The sequence below is a fragment of the Aspergillus pseudonomiae genome (assembly GCF_009193645.1).
Source record: "Aspergillus pseudonomiae strain CBS 119388 unplaced genomic scaffold BDV37scaffold_31, whole genome shotgun sequence".
In the NCBI taxonomy this organism is placed as follows: Eukaryota; Fungi; Ascomycota; class Eurotiomycetes; order Eurotiales; family Aspergillaceae; genus Aspergillus; species Aspergillus pseudonomiae.
In genome coordinates this window covers 186,365-208,776 of record NW_022476023.1, presented here as the reverse complement: position 1 = coordinate 208,776, position 22,412 = coordinate 186,365, and the positions used below count along the sequence as shown (strand labels likewise).

Sequence of the window (22,412 nt, the reverse complement as noted above, 5' to 3'; positions counted from 1 at the left end):
TGGCAGTGCAACACAGATGGACAACTAGAAGTCGCCTTCCCCACTGATGTGATATATACGTAGACGGCTAGAAAGTTATGAGCCTGTGACCCCCTTATACTATGCGCTGCTTCGTCTTGGCGGATAAATCGTCTCTGCTTTCCATCTCCGCCACTAGCTCAATGAAGTCACTATCCCCCTGTTTCGCCAGCTCCTCAAACCTCGGTGCATGATCTCTTAACCAAGTGGCGTCCTCTCCAGCCTGCAGCCACCGTAAGCGAGGACCGTGAATTACAAAGTGATCTTTCCTGAGGGGATCGTCTACGCCGCTTACCCGTGGTAAAAGAAACCCATTTTCCATCCCCGCGGTAATAGTACCCATAATGAAGACTCGATTCAGCTGGCTTTCTTTGGTTCCGGACTGGTCTCCCTGCACAACGATCTGATTCCAAACATCAGTGACACGCTGGGCGAGCTCTTCGAAATCGGCCGTGGTTCGATTGCCGCCGGGTCGAACATAGGCAATGATGCGATTGATCGAACGCTGCTGACTGTTTGGCAGTGAATCTCTCAAGGGATGTATGAAGAACGAACCTCCTTTCCTCCTATATAGCTGCAGGAATTACTTGCATCCACGAAGCGGACATTGACGAAAAGGCTGGGGGTGGTAAATTTGCGCGTATGAAGAAGGGTGATGGCCTGAGCAAGCTCGTCGCGCTGAGCTTTACTCAAGGCAATACAGTGTTCGACTTCATACAATGGCATGATTGATTATACTTCGTATGAAGATGACCGTAGCAACTGCTCTCGTCCTGAGAAAGTCAAGCAAGGAAATTTCCGAGTGATATATATACCTTGGCCTCGGGCGCTGGACTGATTGATCAGTAATGCGGGGGAGGAGACTCGGTAAATTCAACATGTCTCTCGCCCGAGAAACCAACAATTTTGCAATGGACAGTATTCTATTCTTCTAACATATCACCCAAGAGACCCTTGCCATGGTTAATCTGCTCCATTTATAGTCGGGTAGCTACCTGAATAGTAAATATGTAACATGAACTAGGTGACTAGGCGTTCTAGATTTTGTTTGTGCTCCTCCTACATTCTCGAGTACTGACCCTACTCGGTATATTACACTACATCTCTGAAATCGACCCGCCAAAAAATGCAATATCCCCAAGGCAACGGCCTTTAGACACCAATATTTGATGCAAAGACAGCTTTACATCCCAACCAAAGCAGGGGAAGCCTAAGCGAATGAGAGTAAAGGTACTGATGGGGATGAGGAATTGGGCATCAAAGATCGATTTACCTACCGCGTAGATATACCATATAGAGCTGATTGACCGGAGTAGGTCCCAGTACAGGCATATTCATGCGTGTGGGTCAACTTTGCTCCCAGATCTGTCATCAACGAGAAATGTCCCCGAGAAGTGGCCGAGGGTAGTGACAAGAGGACTCGTTGCCAGTGGGATCAGTAATCAAAGGCGAGTTGAACTGACGGTACTGGTCTGTATCTGAGTGGTACTGTACACGGTACCGTTCCGTACAGCAGCTGGGGTCGCTTGGTCAGCAGACCCACAAGCATCTCGCTATGGATGGAGTTGATCTTAGAGACTCTTGGTGATGCTATGATATATTGTATGGGGAGTTTTACCTCTATCAGACCGTTAGACGGTAGTAGTGATACAGATCCACTGTGCATGTATCTGGATCTCTCAGGTTTGGTCTCCCAGAGCTAATAATTTATTGGATATCCCCGAGAACTGAGTCGTTGCAGAATAATCTAATAGTTGAAGTCTAGGCAGTGTGGAAGTATCACTGATGTTTAAGTCTAACTGGCCTTGGCATGTGTCCAAGCTGACTTACGTAGCGGAATGGCATCTATAAATTTCCAGAGTGTCTCGTGGTAATCGACGACTATCGTAAGCACCTGAAGAACTACCTAAACCATGAATTGTTTATTGATCTACGTAATGTCAGCCACCGACTACAACTCCGAAGGACAGATAGGTCTGGGCCCTGAGTCTGTTGAAGGCGATATGGCCTGGCAAGAGTTTGAACCCAAGCCCTGGGAAGAGACCAATGTGGATATTGAGCGCACACATATGTGGGCCAACTGACCCATTCTATTGACGATTGTACTATTCTGCAGCTCAAGTTGAAGCTAAAGGAACCATCCCCAATATTTGTTCCAATGAAGATGGTTTTAGTGAGATCATTGCTCATAAAAAATCTGAATCCCCGGGCCACTGAATCTCCGCACAAGTGACAATCCAATTCAAAATACCCCAGATTTGTTGGGATTGGCCTGACTCCCACCGAAAAGTAATCCACGAGTACTATAGTATGTCAGTGACAAATTCAGATTGACCAGATTAAATGGGTCATTCTTTACCTTTCCATTTTATGAAGACGCACAAAGTCCCATTGATATGCGTCTGGGAGGATGCCAAAGACAGCGACGTTTGACTTTCGCGCGCTACGTCATGCGCATTGGACAGCGCCTAGCTTATAATGTTAGATATACAGTTTATGGCATATATAGACAATAAAACAGCTCGTAATGCTTACCCATGTACCCCAACAATTGGGGCGATCCCGAAGTTACATGCCTCGCCTTCTTAGCCTCCAATATAATTAATTGATGTGCTTGGCTTTTGTGTGAGGTATACCATATCGAATAGTCTGCTTCGCCACACGCTACGACCATTTGCGAAAGCCCGATGCTCATTGGGGTCTCGAACCCCAGGTGCATAGTTCTGGCTTCTTGGGGGGGAAGGTGGAAGGGGGGGGCCTCTGTTCTCATAGAACAGCCTGTAGGATGAGGTTGATCTGGACTCTGGAAAGCGCCTCATTCTCGAGGCTTCAATCAGTTAAAGTATCTCGATCCTTCAGGCCGTCGGCTGATCAATCAATATGGCATTCACATCATTCCAGTCCAGTTAAATAAATCTTCACCAAAAGAGAATTAACAGATGGGATGAGGTGTGAAGAGATTGATTGCGTGCAGGAACTGAGTAGTAGCGACTCGGGTCTTGTTGATAGCCCGGTTGACACATGATGGTCTCGTGATACTGTACAAGCAGCAAAGACATGTCCAGGTATAATATCTCAATATATTCTGGCACACTTGTGAGGCTAAATTCGGTTCACATTGGACTAGGTTATCTACCCTACTGTTTGATCATACTATAGTCTTTGCGACGTGTCCACAATATACATATGTTCTTTCATCAAAACCCACTACCTATGGGAATACACGGATAGTCCGAGCCATCATCAATCCTCCGCACGCCGCACAGCATAATCAGATATTGAAATACTCAAGGAGTATAGGCCTCGATAGCATTAAAGAGACGTGCGCCGTCAGCGTTGTCCTCGTTTCGACGCTCCAAGGTATTCTCGACTTTGCGCTCTGAAGGCCGATCACCATAGGAATGAATGATGAATAGATTTGCACCTTCTGGGGTAACCTCCTCCCTGCGGTGCAAGGCATCATTGACCTTGTGATCGGCGGGTGGCGGACTGTAGGCGTTGATATTGAATGAGTGTGCGCTTTCCGGTGCGACATCCTTTTCAGCAGCGACCTGTTCGCATTCATTAATTCTTATACTTCGTACTTATGGGTCTTGGATCCGTCCATACTTTCGAGGTAGGGGCGGCAGAGGTCATGCTGACACCCATCAGGAGCGAAACAAGGGGCAGGAAGGTCTTCATTTTTGCTCAAGTCTCTCTTGCTAAAGGCTTCAAAGTGAAAATTGGAACGGCTTTGGTTTGTGTCACTTGCAGTATGGGAGAACTTGGGGCCGCCAGGTTAGGGTACTTATATAACTTTGACGATAAGGAGAACATATTCCAATGGCCTATCAATCTACGAAAGGCTCGTCACTCAACCTGTCATGATATCCGTAATCGGATGCAAATCATCCCCGTGCCCCGGGAGCAGAATGCAGTAACGTTACATTAAGCCACGCCAGGTTATCTGATCCTTTGCTAGAAGGATCTGTCTCATGCCGCGCTATTTGTTATGGTTGTTTGATCGCAGCAAATTAAATCATAGAAGTATCCGACCAGTCGCAATACCACCGAGCACTGCCTGTTCTCCATCGGTTCATCTCAGACATCCTGTCTTTGCTGCAACCAGCAAGGAAGACAGCCATGGTCCCTCAAAGATCGCCCGAACGTATTTCGGAGGAGGGCTGGAGTCCTACTCAGCCATTCCTTGAACAGCATATCTCTTTGAAAGAGGAATCCTTCATCCCGCGAAGGGGTAGTCTGACCTGGATCCTTCACATTTTGGCCTTGTGCGTGTCTCTCACACTGGGCCTAGTGGCATTTACCATGAAGCCAAGCGCCCTGCAGTGTACCCGCCAACTGTCGCCATACTGTATGCTCTCCCTCATCACCCCCCATCTACATACCATGCTTGCCTTAAGCATAATACTGTCATGATGTAGTCTAACGCAAACCTCAGCTCCACTTATAGAAGAAGGGTCTATTAAGTATGAATCCAAAAACTTCGCCAACGAATTCGACAAACCTTCGAACTATCGTGGAAAGCCAAACGATCTGACCGAAGCATCGTGGAAAGGGCTCTGGGAAAGTAAGCTACACCACTTCTCCAACACAGACGCGACACTAAGCCAGATAGCTCCTGCAATCGGAGTACCAGAGGAAAGACTAGAGGTACTCAATAAGTCCGGACCAGCAGGTTTGAACTGGTTCCCTGCTCCTCGTACTTCTGATCATGGTGCCGAGGATGAATTTGCTGCTTTGGTTGAGGTCTTCCACCAGTTACATTGCATAGTAAGTCCCTCTCCTGTCTTTCATTGTACAATCAATTATTCACTCAATCCTGGCTAGAATACCCTCCGTCTGGAGGTCCATAAGAACAGCTACTACGAGTATTTCGGCGAGTGGCCAGATGGAAGTGGCCCTGGGAATGAGGAAGTTAAGCAGACTCATATAGGTACTTCTGCCACCACTGGCAAGCCAGACAACCACTATCTAGCATCGATTACTAATGCAATACTCAGATCACTGCATTGAACTCCTACGCATTACTCTTATGTGCACCTCGGATGTGACACCGTTGGTGTTTATAGATGACCCCCACGCCTTTCAAGGACGAATCCCCGATTTCAATACCATGCATACGTGTCGGAACTTTTGGGAGATTCACGAATGGGTTGAGAAAAAGGGCCTGCCTCCATTATCCTGATTTTAGTCACGCTACCCTTCCCTACCAAGCCAAACAGATTGTTATTCTCATGACCTCCTCCCATGTTTACGTAAGCGCTAGGATAGATCTTAAGTAACCAGGAAATCCTGTGTGAGGGGCTTGAGCCGCCAAGGAACGGTATCCGCCGGCGTATCTTCTATAGTATGCGTTGTTGTGGATCCATATTCTCTTGGCCCATGTAGGTGATTTGATCGGCGATATTGTTCCTCTTGCATGGGTGGGATTAGCTAAGACCTGCAGGACTTATACCCAAGAGAAATGGTCCGGGAACATGATCCATCGCTGAACTCATCATGTTAGTGATTGTCTAGCTACAGCCATACGAGTTTTAGGACGCCTAAGAGCATGAGCATGTCCTTGTGTGTGGTGTTGGTCTTCGCGGTGAGAAATCCGCTGTTGAGAAGGAAGATGTAACCACGGCAGACGCTCAAGGCATGCGGGATATTATAGTCCTCCGATCATTTTGCCTTTGTTCACTTCGCTACGCGTGGATGGGCATTGACGCACTTTGGGCTAAACAGGGATTTCATCCAACGGCTCTGGAGTATGCCATGCAATGTAACGCTGTTCGGTGACATGGTATGGAGATGTTAAAATATGATCTTGAATGAAGAATCAGGATATACCGTATGCAGTCAGAATACCTAGATTCATTGCTCAACGAGGATATCTATCCTTGCACAGAACAGAAGGGTTTGTGCCGTGTGCATTCGATCCTACCACCGCAATTGCACTCTTGTCTATCTTGAAGACACCCCTCTCAGCTGGCCTAGAGCTTCATCGTGCGGCCTGACCACCATGAGGCGCCTCTTACAGGACATTAGACACTCAGCACACGTGTCACTCCAGAGGAAGCAATACGCCCAGGTGGGATCTAACGCATTGTCTGCTCCCCCTCATTCCTTGTTGGCCCGCACATTGCCCTGGTTCCTACAGCTGGCGTTCTTTTTCACTACGTTTGGGTTTCTCGCGTTCAGGTATCAGACAGTCGCTACAGAGCAGGCGTGCACCTCCCGCCTTTCATCCTATTGTACGTACGTCGGACATATGGAAATCTTGTATGGTAGCTGAACTCGGAATAGCACCAATCATAGATGCAGGGGTCATCCGATATACGTCTTATAACATAGCTGGTGATTTTGAACAACCGTCCGTCTACCGAGGACGACCGACTAACACAACAGAGGCAGCATGGAAAAAATTGTTCATAGGTATGACAGATCCTCAATTTGAGAATGTATGTTGCAGTCGCTAGATTGAAGCTGAGCTCCTCAGCACCGGGCATCAATGTCCCAGAGACAAAACTCCCCTTGCTGAATAAGTCTTCCACCGTGAACTGGCTCCGAACTCCCGAGGATAAAGGCGACGGTTACGTCGGGTACCTGGAAGTGTTTCACCAGCTGCACTGCTTGGTGGGTCAAACATTCTGCCACTCGCTTGAGACAACTTATTGACCGGAGACGGATAGCACATGGTCCGACTAAAGATCTATCAGAAGGAATACGAGGAAGAATTCGGGTATCCAGCGGCCCAGTTTGAGCCGGAACACGCTAATATTACAGCCACGCATATCGGTGAGTATCTGTGTATCTATCCTAAATCACGACGTTACCCTTTCTTAACAACCGCGTAGACCATTGCCTCGAGACGCTGCGGTTAAACATGATGTGCACGGCGGATGTTACACCGGTGATGATCGTGGCAGATGAGACAGCGCCTCTGGGTCGCTATGTCGATTTCAATACCATGCACAAATGTCGGAATTTTTGGGACATCCGGGCGTGGGTTGACCAGAATAAAGTAATGGACTGAAACCTTTGCCGTACTTGCAGTGAAGGGTCGGACTATGCCCCTGAAGTACGTAGGAGTGAGTGGCTAGCAGTGAAAATAACGGAAAATTGAAGGATCTGTTAATGTCTTGAATCAATTGATACATTTGTCTACATCACATCGTGTTACATCATGTCTCTCATAACATCGCCAATAGCCTCTGCACCACCGCCGCCGCCAAGCAGCTTCTCGTTCAAAGTCTGGACCGTGACTCGTCGGTAGCTAGTCAACGGTGGTGTTCCATTGTCTTTCACCTCCAATATGATATGCAATAACTGCCCTCTAGGGAGCGCTTCGCGACTAATGAGCTCCAGACAGCACTTTTCTGGTGGCGGCACAGTTACTTTGACCTTGCTTCCAGCGGTGTTGAGTGGCTCAAATGTCAGCTGTCCAACTTCGTGACGGACGGACCACTGTGTCGCGCTCGGGTCTTTGTACTGATACCATCTGAACGTAAGGGAATCGTTTGTGTCCGGGTCGTATGTCTCCGAGGCGTCGAGCTCGAATGTCGAACCAGCCTCCAGCTCGAGATGTAAGGGTTCTAATCCTTTGCTGCCGTTCAGGATGATGACTGGCTGGTGATTGGCCTTGCTCAACTCAGGCGAGAGTGTCCACTGCATCCGCGCCGCAAAGTCATTTTGGAAAGCGTCACGCCACCGCCAGATCGTCGCGTGGTTGGACTTGTGCGTCCGTCCGTCTAACCCAACCACTTCATCGACAGTGTCACTGTAGTGTCCATTCCGAAGGCCCTTGGCGCTGATATCCGTCGCGATGTATCGACCTCCCCATGAGCCCCACTCCGGATGTTCTGGCACTCCAAGGCCATTCTGAATCAGATAGAGGAAGGTTGGGGTATCACCTTCGGGGATGAACATGTAGTCCGGGTATGTGGAGCCAAGAGGTCCAATTTGGATATTCTCTCGGATCCATTCCTTGCTGATCTTGCTTGGATCGGGACCGCCTTTATCAAATCCATACCAGCCATCGCCGGAGATACCGCACCATGCTGCCATGCCATATTGATTCCATCCATGAACCGAACAAATATAGAAGAGATCAGGGTATCTGTTGCGAATCCATACACCGGTATCGTCCTGGTCGGAGATCGTATAGACACGCAGCTTCGATCGGAGTGCTGCCGCAACTTCTTCGGACTTGGTGTTTTGGATCTTGAGCAAGACCGAGGCCAGTACATTGGTGCCACCCCAGCATAAAATCCAGAGAGGCTCATTCGAATCAGCCTCGATGCGCTCTAGTAATAATTGACCGCCCTCACTGAGTGGAATATCGTCTCCGACCGCGGACATGCCATATGTCTATCGCACTTGGGTCAGCTGTCGATTCACCGACGGAAAGCCCATATTTGCAGGGAGACTTACCTCAGCGCCTTTCTTAATCAGACCCCTCATATATTCCGCCGTAGGGTACGGATCTTGTGGATGGGCATGAGCATTCAAATTGTCGACTACCTTTTCATAGCCATCGACGATCTTATGCATGTCCTGTGGACACACCTTGGTTTTCATCCAGGTCGATGTACAGGCCACCAATCCCTCTGTCTGGAACTGATTCGAGTAGAGAAGATACCGAACCAGTGATTCGGCATCGTCGGGTTCATTGGAGATATCGCTGAGGATGAACACCCGTGGCTTGGAGGTGAATGTCTGAAGACGCTCGGCGTGTGCCATGGTGAGTTCTGCAGTCAAACGAGAGAAATGCAATGAGTTTCTCAACGTTGCTGGGAACCGCTACTTATTTCAAATCTCCAGACCACGACAGATAAAAAATATGACGACATGCCCAGGACAGAAGTCCACATATGCGAACACGTTGCGAGGATAGCACCAGCATCCACCGTTGGCGGAAACAGGCAGTTGCAGCCACCAACTACTTCGCCAGGACGAAGAACCGGAGTGGGCCCAGGCGGGGCCGAAACAGGCAGTTCCAAGCAAGCCGGAATTGCATCGGGAGTTTCATCGGGAGCTTCAAGACTTCAGGTTCGAGGCGGAGCAAGACGTTCCCCACAGTTTCACTACTGGCCAATTTAATCCACCCAGAAAAGCCCCATGGGGGTTCCGGCTTCCCCCAATCTCGTGGAGTTAGCCCTGGTCGTCCCAACTCAATCCCCGCGGGCGTACAATTATCCCCAATAGACAGTATGGGGAAGCACCAGGCTACCAAGAACGGTGCCAACCCTAAGCTGATGGCGTCGGTAGCTTCGTTAGTCTCATGAGCCATCGGTCTGGTCCGTATACCACTCCGCTTTCCGCTGTGGCGACTCGACGTGGTGTGTTCTCGAAAAATATAAGTATGCCGCGGAGACTCTTGTCCCGTCGCGATGTGCATGTCATCTATTATTCTCACCTTCCACTGACTCTAATTGTGCCGATTTGGCGACGGTCGGCAAGATGTTGGGGTCCTTCAAGCAGTCCGCTCTGTATCAGGAGCTCAATGCCCGTCTCGTGTTCATCGGATGTTTAGTCTCCTTGGGCGCCATGGGATTCGGCTTTGACAACTCCTGGTGGGGAGGTGCGTTAGGTCTCGAGCAGTTTAACAAACATTACGGAGTATATGATCCAAGCACCGGTGGATATGTTCTTCCCTCGGAGAAGCAGTCGGCCGGCACGGGTACCGGTTCGGCTGGTATCATTCTAGGATGTCTCGCAGCTCCTTGGTTATGTTCGCATTTGGGAAGGAAACCGACATTGTTGGTGATGTCGGGACTTCTGACCGTCGGAACGGTTCTGGAGGCTTCCGCCGTCACCTCCTTCTGGCAACTGGTTGTTGGCCGTATTGTGGTCTATTCCGGCATCGGCGTAGCTTCCAATGTGGTGCCGATGTATCAGTCCGAATGTGCTCCCACCAAGGTTAGAGGTTCGTACAGTGCTCAAGCGATCTCCTGGCAGACAGAAGGTGGATGCTGACCATCTCCATCCAGGGGCGTTTCTGACAGCATACTCGATTTGGAATACATTTGGTGGCTTCCTCGCGACCCTGGTGGTTTTCCTCTGTCAGAATATCAAAGGCGAGTGGGCCTATCTGTAAGTGTCATGGCTTCTCTGCACCCATTTGCTCTGGAAATGCTTGCATTGACTAACCAACACGTAGCACGGTCATTCTCTGTCAGCTCTTGGTTCCACTAGGCATCGTGCTGGGATATCCCTTTCTCCCCGAGACCCCTCGATACTTGGTCTATCGCGGACGGCTGCAGGAAGCCAAGGCGTCCATGAAAGTTCTGTTCGGGGCCGACTACAACGCCAGCGAGGAAATCCAACTCTTGCAACTCCAGCTCGAAGAGCAGCTTGAGTTCCATAAGGCAACAAGTGTGCTAGACTGCTTTCGTGGGGTGAACCTGCGACGGACCATCATCGCGATGGGCGTCCAAATCCTGCAGCAGGCTCAGGGTATCTCGTTTATCAACAACTTTATCGTAACGTTCATGAAGCAATTGGGATTTCCGGATCCATTGAAGTCGAACGTCATTGTCCAGACTTGTGGTCTGGTGGCCAACTGCATCTCGCTATACACTTTCGACAAGCTCGGACGGCGGATCAACATGCTTGTGGGTGCTTTGCTCATGGCCGCCATGATGATGGGGGTCGGTGGCGCCAGCGCATACGGGACGGCCAACCTCACCGCGATAGCCCAGAACGGGTGCGTCGCGATGCTCATTCTGTGGTATGTCTTCTACGGTTTATCATGGGGGCCGGGTGTGTGGATCCTGTCCGGTGAGGTCGGAACGGGGCAATTGCGAGAACGGACCTTGCTGTTGGCATCGCTCGGCAGCTTTGTCACTTCCGTTCCCATCAACTTCGTGAATCCATACGTTCAAGCGTCTATCGGCGGTCGTGTCACATTTATCTACGGCAGTTTCTCCGTTGCCGCGATCGCTTTCGTGTATTTCCTGCTGCCCGAGACCAAAGACCGGTCCCTGGAGGAGCTGGACGAAATGTTCCAGAACAAGATCCCCACGAGAGAGTTTTCCACGTATGTTTGCACGGGTCTGGGGGCCCAGATTACGCAGTTGGAGAACAAGGACGACCACAGTGACCTGAAGGTGAAACAGGTTGAGCACGTAGAAGCAGCATTGTAGATCGGATCTGCCTTTACTGTTAACGCTGATGAGCTGAATGAATCCTGGTGGGAGACTGGTGTACATAATATCTATTGCCTAGGGTAGTTTGTCACGTATTTTTATTCATATCTACGATCGGTACGAAATTGAAGCAATGGTTCTATTCACATAAATGGAATGCCACATTGCATAATTAATGGTAAGCATCGCCTGTTCTATGTCAAGTGATGTCGAATTCCTATACCGAATCTGGGCCGCCCCATGAATACCGTTTGGGGGTTTCTTCTGACAGATTTACGGGGAACAGGCTCCTTTCTTCTCCGTACATTACGCATACGCGTTGCTAGTTCTTCTGGAGTGTCCGTACGTTAAGAGTCACGACAGATCCTGGCGGAACATTGGGCCCACAACTCTCGCTTCGCACGCCGCCCCACAACATGATTCAAGTCCTACCCAAGGCGACTTGAACGGTTGGTTGACGAGATTTAATGGTAGAATTGCATCGATATCCTTCTATCCTCTTCCATGGTCGTAGTCGGGATGTACTCGGTGGTCATGGTTTAAACTGGATGAAGGCTGTGCCACGGCTACCACGGCCAGGGGAAAGAGTAACCTCCACCGCATGTTCTCTATTCGGACCCTCCCATCTATCATTCGGAAGTCTATTTATCATAATTGATTACTTTAACCAAGGGTGCCACAAAATATCTGCCTGGGGTGCAGCAGACATGATTCGGAAACTGGTGGCTCCGGGTGCCTGTATGGGGAGATCCCGATCGAGAGAAAACGGCAACCCTAATTGCTCAGTGGAATCCACCGGGTTCCCACCGGCGGAATCGCACCACAGGGTCCAGCTGGCGGCCATAGTAAATACCGCTCCCACAGTTGTTCCCCGGTCGTCGGGCCGGAGGAGTTGAGTCTCTCCGATTGCTAGCTGCATCGCTGGGTTGTTCCTCACCCTCTCCCCACACTTGGCTCTCAGACCCAACCCGTCGGCTTCAGATATTTACCAGGATGGTCCATCGATACATTATACGACTCTCAAGTGAACCTCCATAATGAAAGAACAATGCACCAAGTCTGGGATATGCTCCTGTTGGGGAAGTAGGAGAATATATATCCGGTGGAACGTCTGAGACCGACCAAGTAGCAAAGGAATACCTTGGCGACAAATACGGTCATTTTGTTCAGTGCGCCACGCAGAGGAGACAGCAGAGAGCCAATTGAGTGGTCAGAGCTTATAGATATCCTATCTACACCCTGCACACCGAAGGTCTAAAGTATTCCTATGCCAGCGTTGTTATTTGGGCGACTTTACGGCAACCATCCGAGACAACCCGGTCAGAACTGTAGCACGAGAAGGCCATCGATGAGGCTGCACATCAACATCGCTGTTTCTGGCAGGTGGCATACAGTTTGGAATCGAAGACTCCGGTCGATTGTGCATCGTTGTGTCGCATCCTCTCAGTGACTTCGACGAAGGGCTATGGAGGGACCAGGAGGCTGCTGGCTGTCACCATCACGGCAATGAATTGGGACAAACGAATTCGTATAGGATAGACACAGACGATCCCTCCACATGCCTTGCTTGCATTGATTTGATGAACTTTGCATATATGCCCCTGCACTTAAAATATGCACATGCGATCATAAAGCATCATAGTTTGACATAACACCTCGCCGCGGAAGTCAGCGAAAAGAACCGGGATGGAGCAGGATATACTACAAAGGGAAACACCACAGGTGTCAAGACTAAACTGTTGTACTTCAGAAGGAAGATTGATTGCTTGCATTCTCATTCGAAAAGACACATACACCGAGTGAAGCCCAAATGGATTTCCAATCGGTCTGGATTGAAACGGGAACAACAACAGGAACAGAATAAATTCAGTATATGAGGCTCTTATCATCTCCCATGTAGAACCTGGATTCACAACATGAATCCCTCGGAGGGGCTGGAAATAGAGATCAGAATATACATGAAAAGAAAGATAATAAGATGTACAACATGATAGTATTGTCCCACTGTCAAAAATATCAAATATCGACTGATTCTCCATGATGAATTACACTAGCCAACTATTTTCATCCGTTTGTGCAGTGCTGTGTTGTAGTAGAGTTTGCAACGTTGAACCAGAGAGGAAACGCGGTGCTTTCGTCGTCTTCTGTGTTTCAGCCATTCAGATGGCTCTCAAGTGCTTGATTGGTAACAATATCATTTGCAGTGGACTGAGTTAAATTCCTTCGCGAGTCTCGAAATTATTTTGACTGAAACTCTATAAAAATCTCCTTTAATGGTAAGTCTGCCATCTCGTCGACCATGGTGTTGATCTTCGTTAACATCTCCTTATCCTAACCATAAAAGATCTTGGCCAGGTTCAGCTCTTGAAAGATGTCTTTGACCTTTGCAACATTATCCCGATTCGTGGAACCATAGCAGTTTCTCAATACGCTCTTTTCTTCATCGTTGCAATGCTGTAAGGCCATGACTGAAAGCCAGCTGCATTTGTGTTCCTGGATGTCGGTACCAATCTTTCCAGTAACTTTCTCATCCCCATAGACATCCAGAAAGTCATCTCGGGCCTGAAAGACAAGGCCCAGCAGCATTGATACCTCATATACTTGCTTTAGCTTCGCAGAGGTTGCAATGCGCAAGTAAACAAGAGGAATGGCCACGGGAAGGTAAAAGGTATAGAAAGCTGTTTTGTGCATGGTGATAAACTCACAATGATCCCAGCAAAACCGATCGAGCTCCACTAACCTTGCTGAAGACATGAGATCACAGTGCTGTCCAAGCTCAGTCCGTAGGGATGCTTCAGCAAACAGCTCGTAAAGGTCTATATACGCTTCGTGTTCATGGAAGCGTTCCTTGAGCGTGACGTAAATTGCAGATTTCACAAGACACGCGTCGTTGATAGCCATCATGCCAACAGCTTCGCGGCGATACCAGCATGGCTGGCCACGCCAGGTGGATGATCCATCCATAATATCGTCCCAAATCAAATATGCAGCGTTGAGCAGTTCGACGAGGCACCCCAGTACTTTCAGGTCCTCGTTTTGGACCCGGGACAGATTTTGACCATTCAGCATCCAGCCACTGTCAAGAACAGTACGGCCACGTAGGATATTTCCGCCTTTTGTTGTTGAGAACAAGACACTTGTGTATATTAGCTGGTTGACCTGAACCAGAGGATAATGTACTTTGATCCATACGTACTTGTAAAATTCTTTCGGCAGCCTCGGGCGCAAGCCCTGTTTGGGACATACCATCTGTGGCCAGCTTACTCACTTGAACCAAGTCGCTCTGAAACTGCTCAGAAGAAGCGATGGCCATGGTGATGTGACTGCTTCACAAATGCCGATTATCGATTGAAATGTGTGCCGGGTAGGAAGGCGCTAAGCGACCCAGTATATAATAAGCTGGGAGGACGCCCCTGAGATCTGACACGAGGCTTCCATCCTGTCCTGCAAGATTAACTACATTGTTGCACAAATATTACTGATCTGGTGTAACGATGCTGCAATAGACGGGTCATGCACAGTGACATCGCATCGTTGATTTGAAGATGTATATATCTCATGCGTGGCCTGAGACACGCGCCTGTGCGTCTAGTTTCCTCCAGAATGACAGGTCAGTCTTGAAAAAGAACGCAAGGGTCTTTTTTGAGACCAATGTATACTTGGAAACACACTAGATCTTTCTTTTAGCCGATAGATATACTTCAGCCACACCCCCTGGCCACGAAACAATTCACTCTCTGGTATCCACTCATGTTGGACGACTTCACCGCACTAAGTATGAAAGATGCACGATACACCATAATATCCTGATATGCTCAATGTACATTACGCAAAGGAGATTTGTGAAGTCCAAGTGCAAATAAAGCTATGCGGAACCACATCTTGGGCGCAGATAGCATCATATTTCCACATCTTGAGGAGCGGAAGCTTGAATAAGAGTTCTAGAAAGTCAGACTTTTATATATAAACACCGCCTCTGCATCAACATCCAGACGAGGTTGTCATGGCACCTTGTGACTCGACGCATTCCACTGGGAATACCTGCCTGATGCAATAAGACCAATATTGAATGAACTGGCTGAGCTCCACTGGGAAGTCTTGGACGACCATACGTCTGATCAGCACTCTATTAGTAGCAAAATCTCGCTAGAGGCTCAATATATACATCTGAGTGCATCCACAACAAAGAAAGCTACGGTGGCCGTCGTCCAGAATACGGTTATGACGAGCTCACTTTTGCCTCGTAAGAAGATGCCGATTAGAGCATTAAGCGGAGGATTCCTCCTGCGCACCGCCTCCATTTCCTTATAAATCATACGTCTCAATTCATCCATTCATAGCTTCAATCCATAGGTCAAACGGACTGGAATTGCCTCGGACCCAGAGCTATATAGAAAAAAGCAGCCGGCATTCGCCACGTTGACTCTCGACACGGAAAGGGTCAGTTGTGGGCAAATGCTACAAATTTAGTCCTCCGTCGTGGGTCTCATCAGACTCCTTTGGGACAGCACGATGCCATCACTGAAAGAGTGTGAGTATACTTGATTAAACAGTATCCCAATAACTGGGAATTCCGGATGCGTCATCTAATACCGCGTATTCTGGGGGCTTTGCGTTGGATTCGTGCCCGTCATGTGTTGAAGGATTATCTGGGCATGTTTCAACCAGTTTCGCATCATGGACATGGTTACTATACTGGGGCGGAACTTCTTCTCCCTCGTCCCAAGTCGAAATGTCTAACAGCGCCTGGCGGCTAGCGCTGGCCGGCGGACAGAAAAGTATATATACTGGGAGGGAAAGACGGACCTACCAGCGATAAGGATGGTGTACCAGGCTGGGTGAATAGAAACGGCTAACTTACCGTGGATAGATGACCATCAGGGTTCAACAGAGTGATTGAAATATGTATCGAATGTCTAACCTGCAGGACCGTGGCTGCGGTGCTTTGTAGACACTGCTGGGTAGACTTTGGTAAATGAAGCAGCCGGGAGCATTGATACCAGCATCTGTCGTCGGTAGTTAAACCCATGTCTTCCCAAGTGGGAGGGTCAAATGCATCGACCAAAACCTCCCGAGATCGAGAAGCAGGAGCTGGTCTCGATACCGTGTGCGTTTCAATGATAGCCGATCTAATGGTTTTCAAGTGCAGCCTCTTAAGTAAAGGAACGAAGCGATATGTGACTCGTATGTTGCCGCCGAATTGGACAACCGGGGTTGGGATGCCGACTTGGTACATTATCTTGTTCGGCCAATCGTTCTCGATGCTCTACCTAATATTAGCTCCTGAAGCTCTGGGGCTGTCTTGTAGGGTGAGTTACTTACACTGGGAACAGTACGCAAAGGCGTATCGTATACCTTTCGAACGCTGATCTCTCTCGATGTGACGACACTCTCGCCTTTCCGGCCATAGATCTGTGCTCTCAAAGAATACCGAATATAATAGTCATCCACACCCGTCATAGATTCCGGTAACCGTCCTGGAAGGCACATTTCAAAAGGAAATTCATAATTACCCGGCCCCAAGATTGTTGTGGATCTTCCTGCCGACACCCGCAGAAAGCTCCAAACATCGTGATGGAAGGGTAACTCCTTCCAAAAAGCTTTGCAATGTCGATGTGAGTCACTGGGGAACGTTGCGTCCCAGCTGGAGAACACATTAGGTCAGTGATAGTTTCGTTCTCCTAAACGTGGTGAACATGTCACATACTTAATATAGTAGCGGCCCTCAAGATGCAACTTGATATCCCACACTCGCGTAGGTTCACTGAGGCATAGAATAACTTTGCCTGAAGCATGGCCGTACTTAATCGTATGCCCTGCTGTAGGGATCCAAATGGTGTTCTGATCCAACCTGCAGGAGACAATCAGCAACCATCCTTAACTACAGTTCATAGCTGGCTGCGCACCTAATAACAAAGTAGGTCGGCTGTGCCTTTCGACGGGAGAAGTATTTAAACGGTTGAATCATCATACCCGTACTGCCTCATTGCTACGCATACTAGTCTACCGGATGTCCATCACAACTTCAATTGATTTATATGAGCCCCTTCTCCCGATCATCTTTGCTTGGGTCACCTTTTGCGGATTCCTCCGAGAGGTTGAGATGTCACTCGTGATTGAATAACATTACAGCAGGGACGGGCGATGTCTATGGAAAAGGACCGGAACGTGGCATTCCATCCCACGAGAGAGATTCCTAAACGTGGCACTTTCATAAAGGGGTAGAATCTTATTTGGGTCGTACGGATGCAAATATAGAAATAAATAGAGGCTAAGTTCAATAGCAGGAGGTGGGCCAACCCACAGAGCCCCAAGCAGGAACATGTTCAAATAGCCTGAAGACATAAAAGGGGTAAAAGAGTCAACCATCCAGACCCAAAAACTGGCATTGCTGCTCATTTGCCAGCTTTAATGCATTAGCCAGCTCCGAGTACGTAATCTAATGCATAAGCCGAGGGCATAAATGCCGGCATAAGACGACCCCGGACATGATCTGCACCCCGATATCCTGGACGCGAAGTGGAACTATTGAGACTAAGAAAGGATCTGCACTTTTCCGTGGACTTTATTGGAAGGCCAGCCTTATGTTACTTAATGATGCATTCCCCTCCTCCCACTGGGAGGTTTTTCTGCATTCCCTATCCCTTGCTTTCAGATATCTTTCAATCTTCGTCACACTCGTGGATCCTTGATGACCACCAGCACAGGCTGAGAAAGATCACTCTCAGCGATGTCCGAACGGCCTCCACCGGCCACTATTGATTCCAATGCGAATAATGCAATCCCTAAGAATAGTTTCCGGCTCCCCGCGTTCCTCGATCACTTCAATGCGCGGGAGCTGAAAGTCTTCTTCCGGTGCTGGGTTGGCATTTGGGTGGCGAGTCTGTTAATCTTCATCACCCCATCGCTGACCAGCATTGGCACCGCTACTTTCTTTGCGAGGTAAAGCTACCCAATGGCCGATTATTGTATCTTTCTTTTGAGCGCATATGTCCCTCGTTCGCAATGCTGAGGATGTGAATCAATAGCATGGTCCTCTTGATCCTCCCGCCGTCCGGGATCGTGTTCATTTACCTATTGGGAGCCCTGACTCTGATTATTGGAATGTGTCTGGCTTGGGCATGGGGCGTCATCACGATGAAGGCCGCTTTCGCAGCCAGACCAGCAGCAGACACGCAGGCCCGACTTGCATCATTGCAACAGACGGCGGTGGCCCAAGCCAATGCGACAGGACTTCCGCCTGCCAGTGTGGTACAACAACTTATCTACGATGGCTACATGCTGGACACGCGGGTCACGGCGGTTACATTCTGTCTCATCTGCACATTCATCTACTTCATGGTAGGAGATCCTCTGCCGTGATACAAACTGACCAGCGAGAAGCGTAATAACCATGCATAGGCTCGTCTACGCGCAAGTAATCCCAAAGCAGCCTTGACCTCCGTCTTCGGAATCATCATCTCGGACCTCTTTCTCAACTTTATCCCCCTTCTGCCCTCGTTCTCGGGAACGCTGCCTGTGACGCTCGTGAAACCGGCCGCCATCGGTGTGGGACTCGGCTTTGCATGTTCGGTACTCTTCTTTCCCCGATCGACCTCACATGTGGTGCTGGATAGTATGGAGGATATCTTGGAGCTACTCCAACAGCCACTGGCGTTTACCTCCGTCACGCTGGGGAAGAAAGCACTGCAACCGGACATCGACCGACTACGCAAGACACATGCGCGGATTATCCAGAAATATCGAGAGATGGAGCCTGGCTTGGCCTTTCTGCCATTGGACTTCTCCGTAGGCCTCTGGGGCCCCGAAGAAGTCGCGTCGTTCAAGGAGCCGATGCGCCAGGCCGTCGCGGCAATTATTCTTCTGCTTGAATTCCACATCGGTCGGATCCATGGGGAAGCGCGCACGGACGAAATCCTTCGCGAACATGCCGAACAAACAAAGGAGGCTGTTATCACGGACGAGAAGCACCCCCACAAGGTTGGAGCCCAGCAGCTCTCCCAACTCGTGGAGCTTCTGGAAGGGTTGCGCTGCCCGGACAGCCAACAACTGTCCCAAGAGGTCGTCGATGAACTGGTCCGCACGAGCGCAATGGCTATCGACGCGTGTCTAGAGGGATTGGCAGTGACAAGGGAGTGCCTTCATATGGTCAATTGCCGGCGATGGGTGAGACGAGCGTCCCCAACCGAACGCGAGGAACTGTACCAGCGAAGCCAGACAGCACTCGAGAATCTCCGAAAGGCTCACAGCGGCTTTCTGCACGATATGACCGAGCTCCTCATTGGGCATTTCGCACCGACGACAAATGGAGACTCTCGTGACCAGCGCAAGTTAGGAGCACTTGTCGTTGGGATGGTCTTCGAGGAACACGTCTGTACTACGATCACTCGCACAGAGGCTCTCCTCGCTCGCGTATCGACGGCTTTCCACGACTCCAAAGGAACCAAGCTATGGTGGCCGACAAGCCTTCGATATGCCGCCTCCTGGGCGTTTCGGAAGAAAGCGAAGACACCAACAGCGGCCATGGCTGTGGAGGACGATCCCGACGAGGCAGAGGACTTGACTAAAGTTGCCCAAGAAAAGCTTCGTATCAGTCGTGGATATCGACCCAAGCACCGCAGCCCCCTGGGACGAGCGATTTTAGGAACCTATCATTGGTTTACTTCGAACGAAGGCGTCTTCGCCTTACGCATGGTGGTTGTTACCATCGCCCTAGGCATCCCCGGTGTCATTCCCCATACTGCTGCATTCTACTATCGGGAAAAGGGCCTCTGGGGGTTGATTATGGCACAAACCGGTTTGCTTGTCTACATGTCGGAATTTACCTTTTCCACTATCGGGCGACTGATTGGGACGGTTGCTGGAGGTGTTCTCGGGCTTTTGGCATGGTATATCGGCTCGGCCAACGGTCCTGGCAATCCCTACGGATTATCGGCCGTTATGGCCGTGTTGCTGGCGATCTTCATGTGGATTCGTCTCTATGTGTCCCCGAGCCTACTTCAAGGAGCAATTATGGGCGGTGCCACTTTTATGCTGGTGGTGGCATACAGCTACGATGATACGTGAGTCCCTCCTTCGATGTCACATAGCGCCACTTCCTCTGCTAACCTTTCAATCAGGCACATTCCACAATACGGCAACCCTGGAGTTGGCTATACGGTCTTCTGGCGACGGCTACTTCTCGTCCTGATCGGCGTTGCTGCCGCGACGATTGTCCAGCTGTTCCCCCGTCCGCCATCGGCCGCCCGACACATCTGCAAGACTTTATCTCACACGATCCGAACGTTGTCCGACCATTATGCCTTGCTCTTATCGTGCTGGGGCCGCTCCCGTCACGATGGGCGTGTAATCGCCGAGTCAATCACCCTACAGTTGAGTGAAGGGCTGGTCATGCTCGACGGCCCTATCGAGATGCTACGGTTCGACTTCTCGAGCTCCCGCTTCGACAGTGAGAGTCTGGGCCGCGTGAAGCTGCTCTGCCATGCCATGAACCGTAATCTGGGACAGCTGTTGGTGTTGTCTGGCAACCTTCCGAGCGAGTTTCAACATCGACTCACGCAACAAACCGCCCTACTGGACCACCAATGCATTGGCGAGATCATGGCTGTCCTGGGGATGTGTGAACAGGCGCTGAAGACAGGCGATGCATTGCCTGAGATTCTACCCACGCCACTCGTCCGACGGGCCTTCGACTACTGGCAGTCCCACCCGACAGAGATTGACTTCTCTCCAGATACAGTGCGGGATGAGCATTACCGCCGCTTCTGCGTGGCCATGAGCGCGTATCTTAAATTCCTCGGCACCATCGATGAATTAGTACTGGTGATCAAGGGGGTTCTGGGTGAGGCGCACTTGGTTTCGCATGAGTTGGGAGACTTTGTTTGACCTGGTGCATGTTGGTTGTGGTGTCGCGGTTTATATTATCAAAAGATAGAACAACAAGCATTATAGACTATGCACGCTCTCGTGGGAGTATAAATGATACCAATGGCAGTGATATTAAGCCTTCCATGAAATTGACACTAGAGCATTAAGGTTTTTGAACATTTTTCAGTCCGTGATTACTGACAACTAAGTATTTCCAAGTTTCTTCTTTTTCTTCCTCTTTTCTGGGGGGGGGATCAAATAAAAAAGTGACTGGGCTCGTCCGAGTATCAAAAATCACTCATCTTTGATGGCAACAGTGACGGTTCCCATGGTACCGGACTCTTGCCAATCTCCAATATCAACTTTATATTTCGAATTATGGTTGAGCATCTTGAACATATTCCGTCTTCCCGTCTGCATGGGAGCGCTCCATGCCAGCGTGCAGATGCGGGCGTCCTTCACATCGTCCATGAGATCGAATGTTCCTTGGGTTCCCGACATAGAGTCGGTTTCACCACATGAACAGATGTCTCTGATGCCGCCATTGTGACGGATGATCATATCATCCACATCGTCGGCTGTCATGATATCGCTCTGGTCCCCTTGCCGATAGAATTGCCCGCTGAACCAATGTCAACAACAGCAGAGGCAGCACCGAAGCACTGCGTACGTACCTGTCAAGGTGGGCGTTTTCGATGCGCAGATCATATTTCGTGCCATCTTCGATCTGGATATCGACATACTGGCCGAAAGCGTCCGCAGGCATGTCGACTTAGTAGAGCACACAATGCTGTTCAATAGAATTAAGATAGTGAGTAATATGTTTGTTGATCACCGATACAAAGCTCTCCTGCTTCATGGCAGGTGGGTTGGGGATAGCATAAGCTATTTAAGTGAGGTGATGATGCAGCTATGACCGCGACACTTAAAGCTTCACCTCAAGAACCGTGGAACGGGCTGCGGTATCCCCACCCCCGCATGTCTGTCACAGCGGACTCCTCGTATATACTCCGGAATAATGAACTCGAGGAAGCTGGCTGCGCCATGGTGTGGAGAAAGATAATTCCGAACGAATGCCGGAAAGTCGACTGTTACCAGATGGACGGATCGGAATGATATTCCCTTGGAAGTAAAGCCACAGCTGTTGTTCGATTCAACATCCGAGGTTGCCAAGACCGCCATCGTATAGACAGCTCAATCGGTGGCCAAGTAAGGCTAGTTTTGCCTAAATCAGTCAAATATTATACATAATCTCTCGCTTTATTTGTTCGACATGCCTGCAGGATATGACTCATCTGTCGACGTGCAGTCTCCGACATTTATTTATGTTGCTATCCGGGACGAGAGCTGAATTGAACACCCAGCATGTTACACCTATGAAGCGAAAGCACCCGT

General features: G+C 49.5%; 10 protein-coding genes across 10 annotated transcripts; 4 read left to right on the top strand and 6 right to left on the bottom strand.

The window, feature by feature from the left end:
- Positions 1–94: 94 nt before the first annotated feature.
- BDV37DRAFT_282916 (uncharacterized protein) lies at positions 95–744 on the bottom strand (the record flags this gene model as incomplete). Its single annotated transcript, XM_032087160.1, has 3 exons — positions 95–241; positions 314–523; positions 574–744. 3 exons carry the CDS (start codon positions 742–744, stop codon positions 95–97), a joined length of 528 nt encoding a protein of 175 aa, XP_031941686.1.
- Positions 745–3,305: 2,561 nt separating this feature from the next.
- Positions 3,306–3,699, bottom strand: BDV37DRAFT_282915 (uncharacterized protein; the record flags this gene model as incomplete). Its single annotated transcript, XM_032087159.1, has 2 exons — positions 3,306–3,569; positions 3,628–3,699. The coding sequence occupies 2 exons, from the start codon at positions 3,697–3,699 to the stop codon at positions 3,306–3,308; spliced, it is 336 nt and encodes a 111-aa protein (XP_031941685.1).
- Positions 3,700–4,140: 441 nt separating this feature from the next.
- On the top strand, positions 4,141–5,203 carry BDV37DRAFT_282914 (oxidase ustYa family protein; the record flags this gene model as incomplete). The annotated part of the gene is made up of 5 exons (XM_032087158.1): positions 4,141–4,369; positions 4,457–4,585; positions 4,634–4,788; positions 4,846–4,951; positions 5,019–5,203. The coding sequence occupies 5 exons, from the start codon at positions 4,141–4,143 to the stop codon at positions 5,201–5,203; spliced, it is 804 nt and encodes a 267-aa protein (XP_031941684.1).
- Positions 5,204–6,022: 819 nt separating this feature from the next.
- On the top strand, positions 6,023–7,036 carry BDV37DRAFT_282913 (oxidase ustYa family protein; the record flags this gene model as incomplete). The annotated part of the gene is made up of 5 exons (XM_032087157.1): positions 6,023–6,254; positions 6,307–6,435; positions 6,500–6,636; positions 6,693–6,798; positions 6,858–7,036. The coding sequence occupies 5 exons, from the start codon at positions 6,023–6,025 to the stop codon at positions 7,034–7,036; spliced, it is 783 nt and encodes a 260-aa protein (XP_031941683.1).
- Positions 7,037–7,179: 143 nt separating this feature from the next.
- On the bottom strand, positions 7,180–8,742 carry BDV37DRAFT_282912 (DUF1593 domain-containing protein; the record flags this gene model as incomplete). The annotated part of the gene is made up of 2 exons (XM_032087156.1): positions 7,180–8,370; positions 8,434–8,742. The coding sequence occupies 2 exons, from the start codon at positions 8,740–8,742 to the stop codon at positions 7,180–7,182; spliced, it is 1,500 nt and encodes a 499-aa protein (XP_031941682.1).
- Positions 8,743–9,412: 670 nt separating this feature from the next.
- On the top strand, positions 9,413–11,207 carry BDV37DRAFT_247731 (general substrate transporter). The gene is made up of 3 exons (XM_032081904.1): positions 9,413–9,928; positions 9,993–10,095; positions 10,163–11,207. The coding sequence occupies exons 1-3, from the start codon at positions 9,463–9,465 to the stop codon at positions 11,145–11,147; spliced, it is 1,554 nt and encodes a 517-aa protein (XP_031941681.1). The 5' UTR covers positions 9,413–9,462; the 3' UTR covers positions 11,148–11,207.
- Positions 11,208–13,388: 2,181 nt separating this feature from the next.
- BDV37DRAFT_294025 (FPP/GGPP synthase family protein) lies at positions 13,389–14,463 on the bottom strand (the record flags this gene model as incomplete). The annotated part of the gene is made up of 3 exons (XM_032089556.1): positions 13,389–13,432; positions 13,487–14,329; positions 14,397–14,463. The coding sequence occupies 3 exons, from the start codon at positions 14,461–14,463 to the stop codon at positions 13,389–13,391; spliced, it is 954 nt and encodes a 317-aa protein (XP_031941680.1).
- Positions 14,464–15,695: 1,232 nt separating this feature from the next.
- Positions 15,696–17,118, bottom strand: BDV37DRAFT_282909 (arrestin family protein; the record flags this gene model as incomplete). Its single annotated transcript, XM_032087155.1, has 5 exons — positions 15,696–15,956; positions 16,012–16,416; positions 16,473–16,794; positions 16,858–17,001; positions 17,057–17,118. 5 exons carry the CDS (start codon positions 17,116–17,118, stop codon positions 15,696–15,698), a joined length of 1,194 nt encoding a protein of 397 aa, XP_031941679.1.
- A 762-nt stretch (positions 17,119–17,880) lies between these two features.
- On the top strand, positions 17,881–21,050 carry BDV37DRAFT_294023 (uncharacterized protein; the record flags this gene model as incomplete). The annotated part of the gene is made up of 4 exons (XM_032089555.1): positions 17,881–18,092; positions 18,179–18,491; positions 18,552–20,212; positions 20,270–21,050. The coding sequence occupies 4 exons, from the start codon at positions 17,881–17,883 to the stop codon at positions 21,033–21,035; spliced, it is 2,952 nt and encodes a 983-aa protein (XP_031941678.1). The 3' UTR covers positions 21,036–21,050.
- Positions 21,051–21,254: 204 nt separating this feature from the next.
- Positions 21,255–21,866, bottom strand: BDV37DRAFT_115638 (aegerolysin family protein). Its single transcript, XM_032078466.1, has 2 exons — positions 21,692–21,866; positions 21,255–21,639 (listed from the first exon to the last, which is right to left on the bottom strand). The coding sequence occupies exons 1-2, from the start codon at positions 21,781–21,783 to the stop codon at positions 21,312–21,314; spliced, it is 420 nt and encodes a 139-aa protein (XP_031941677.1). The 5' UTR covers positions 21,784–21,866; the 3' UTR covers positions 21,255–21,311.
- Between the last annotated feature and the right edge of the window lie 546 nt (positions 21,867–22,412).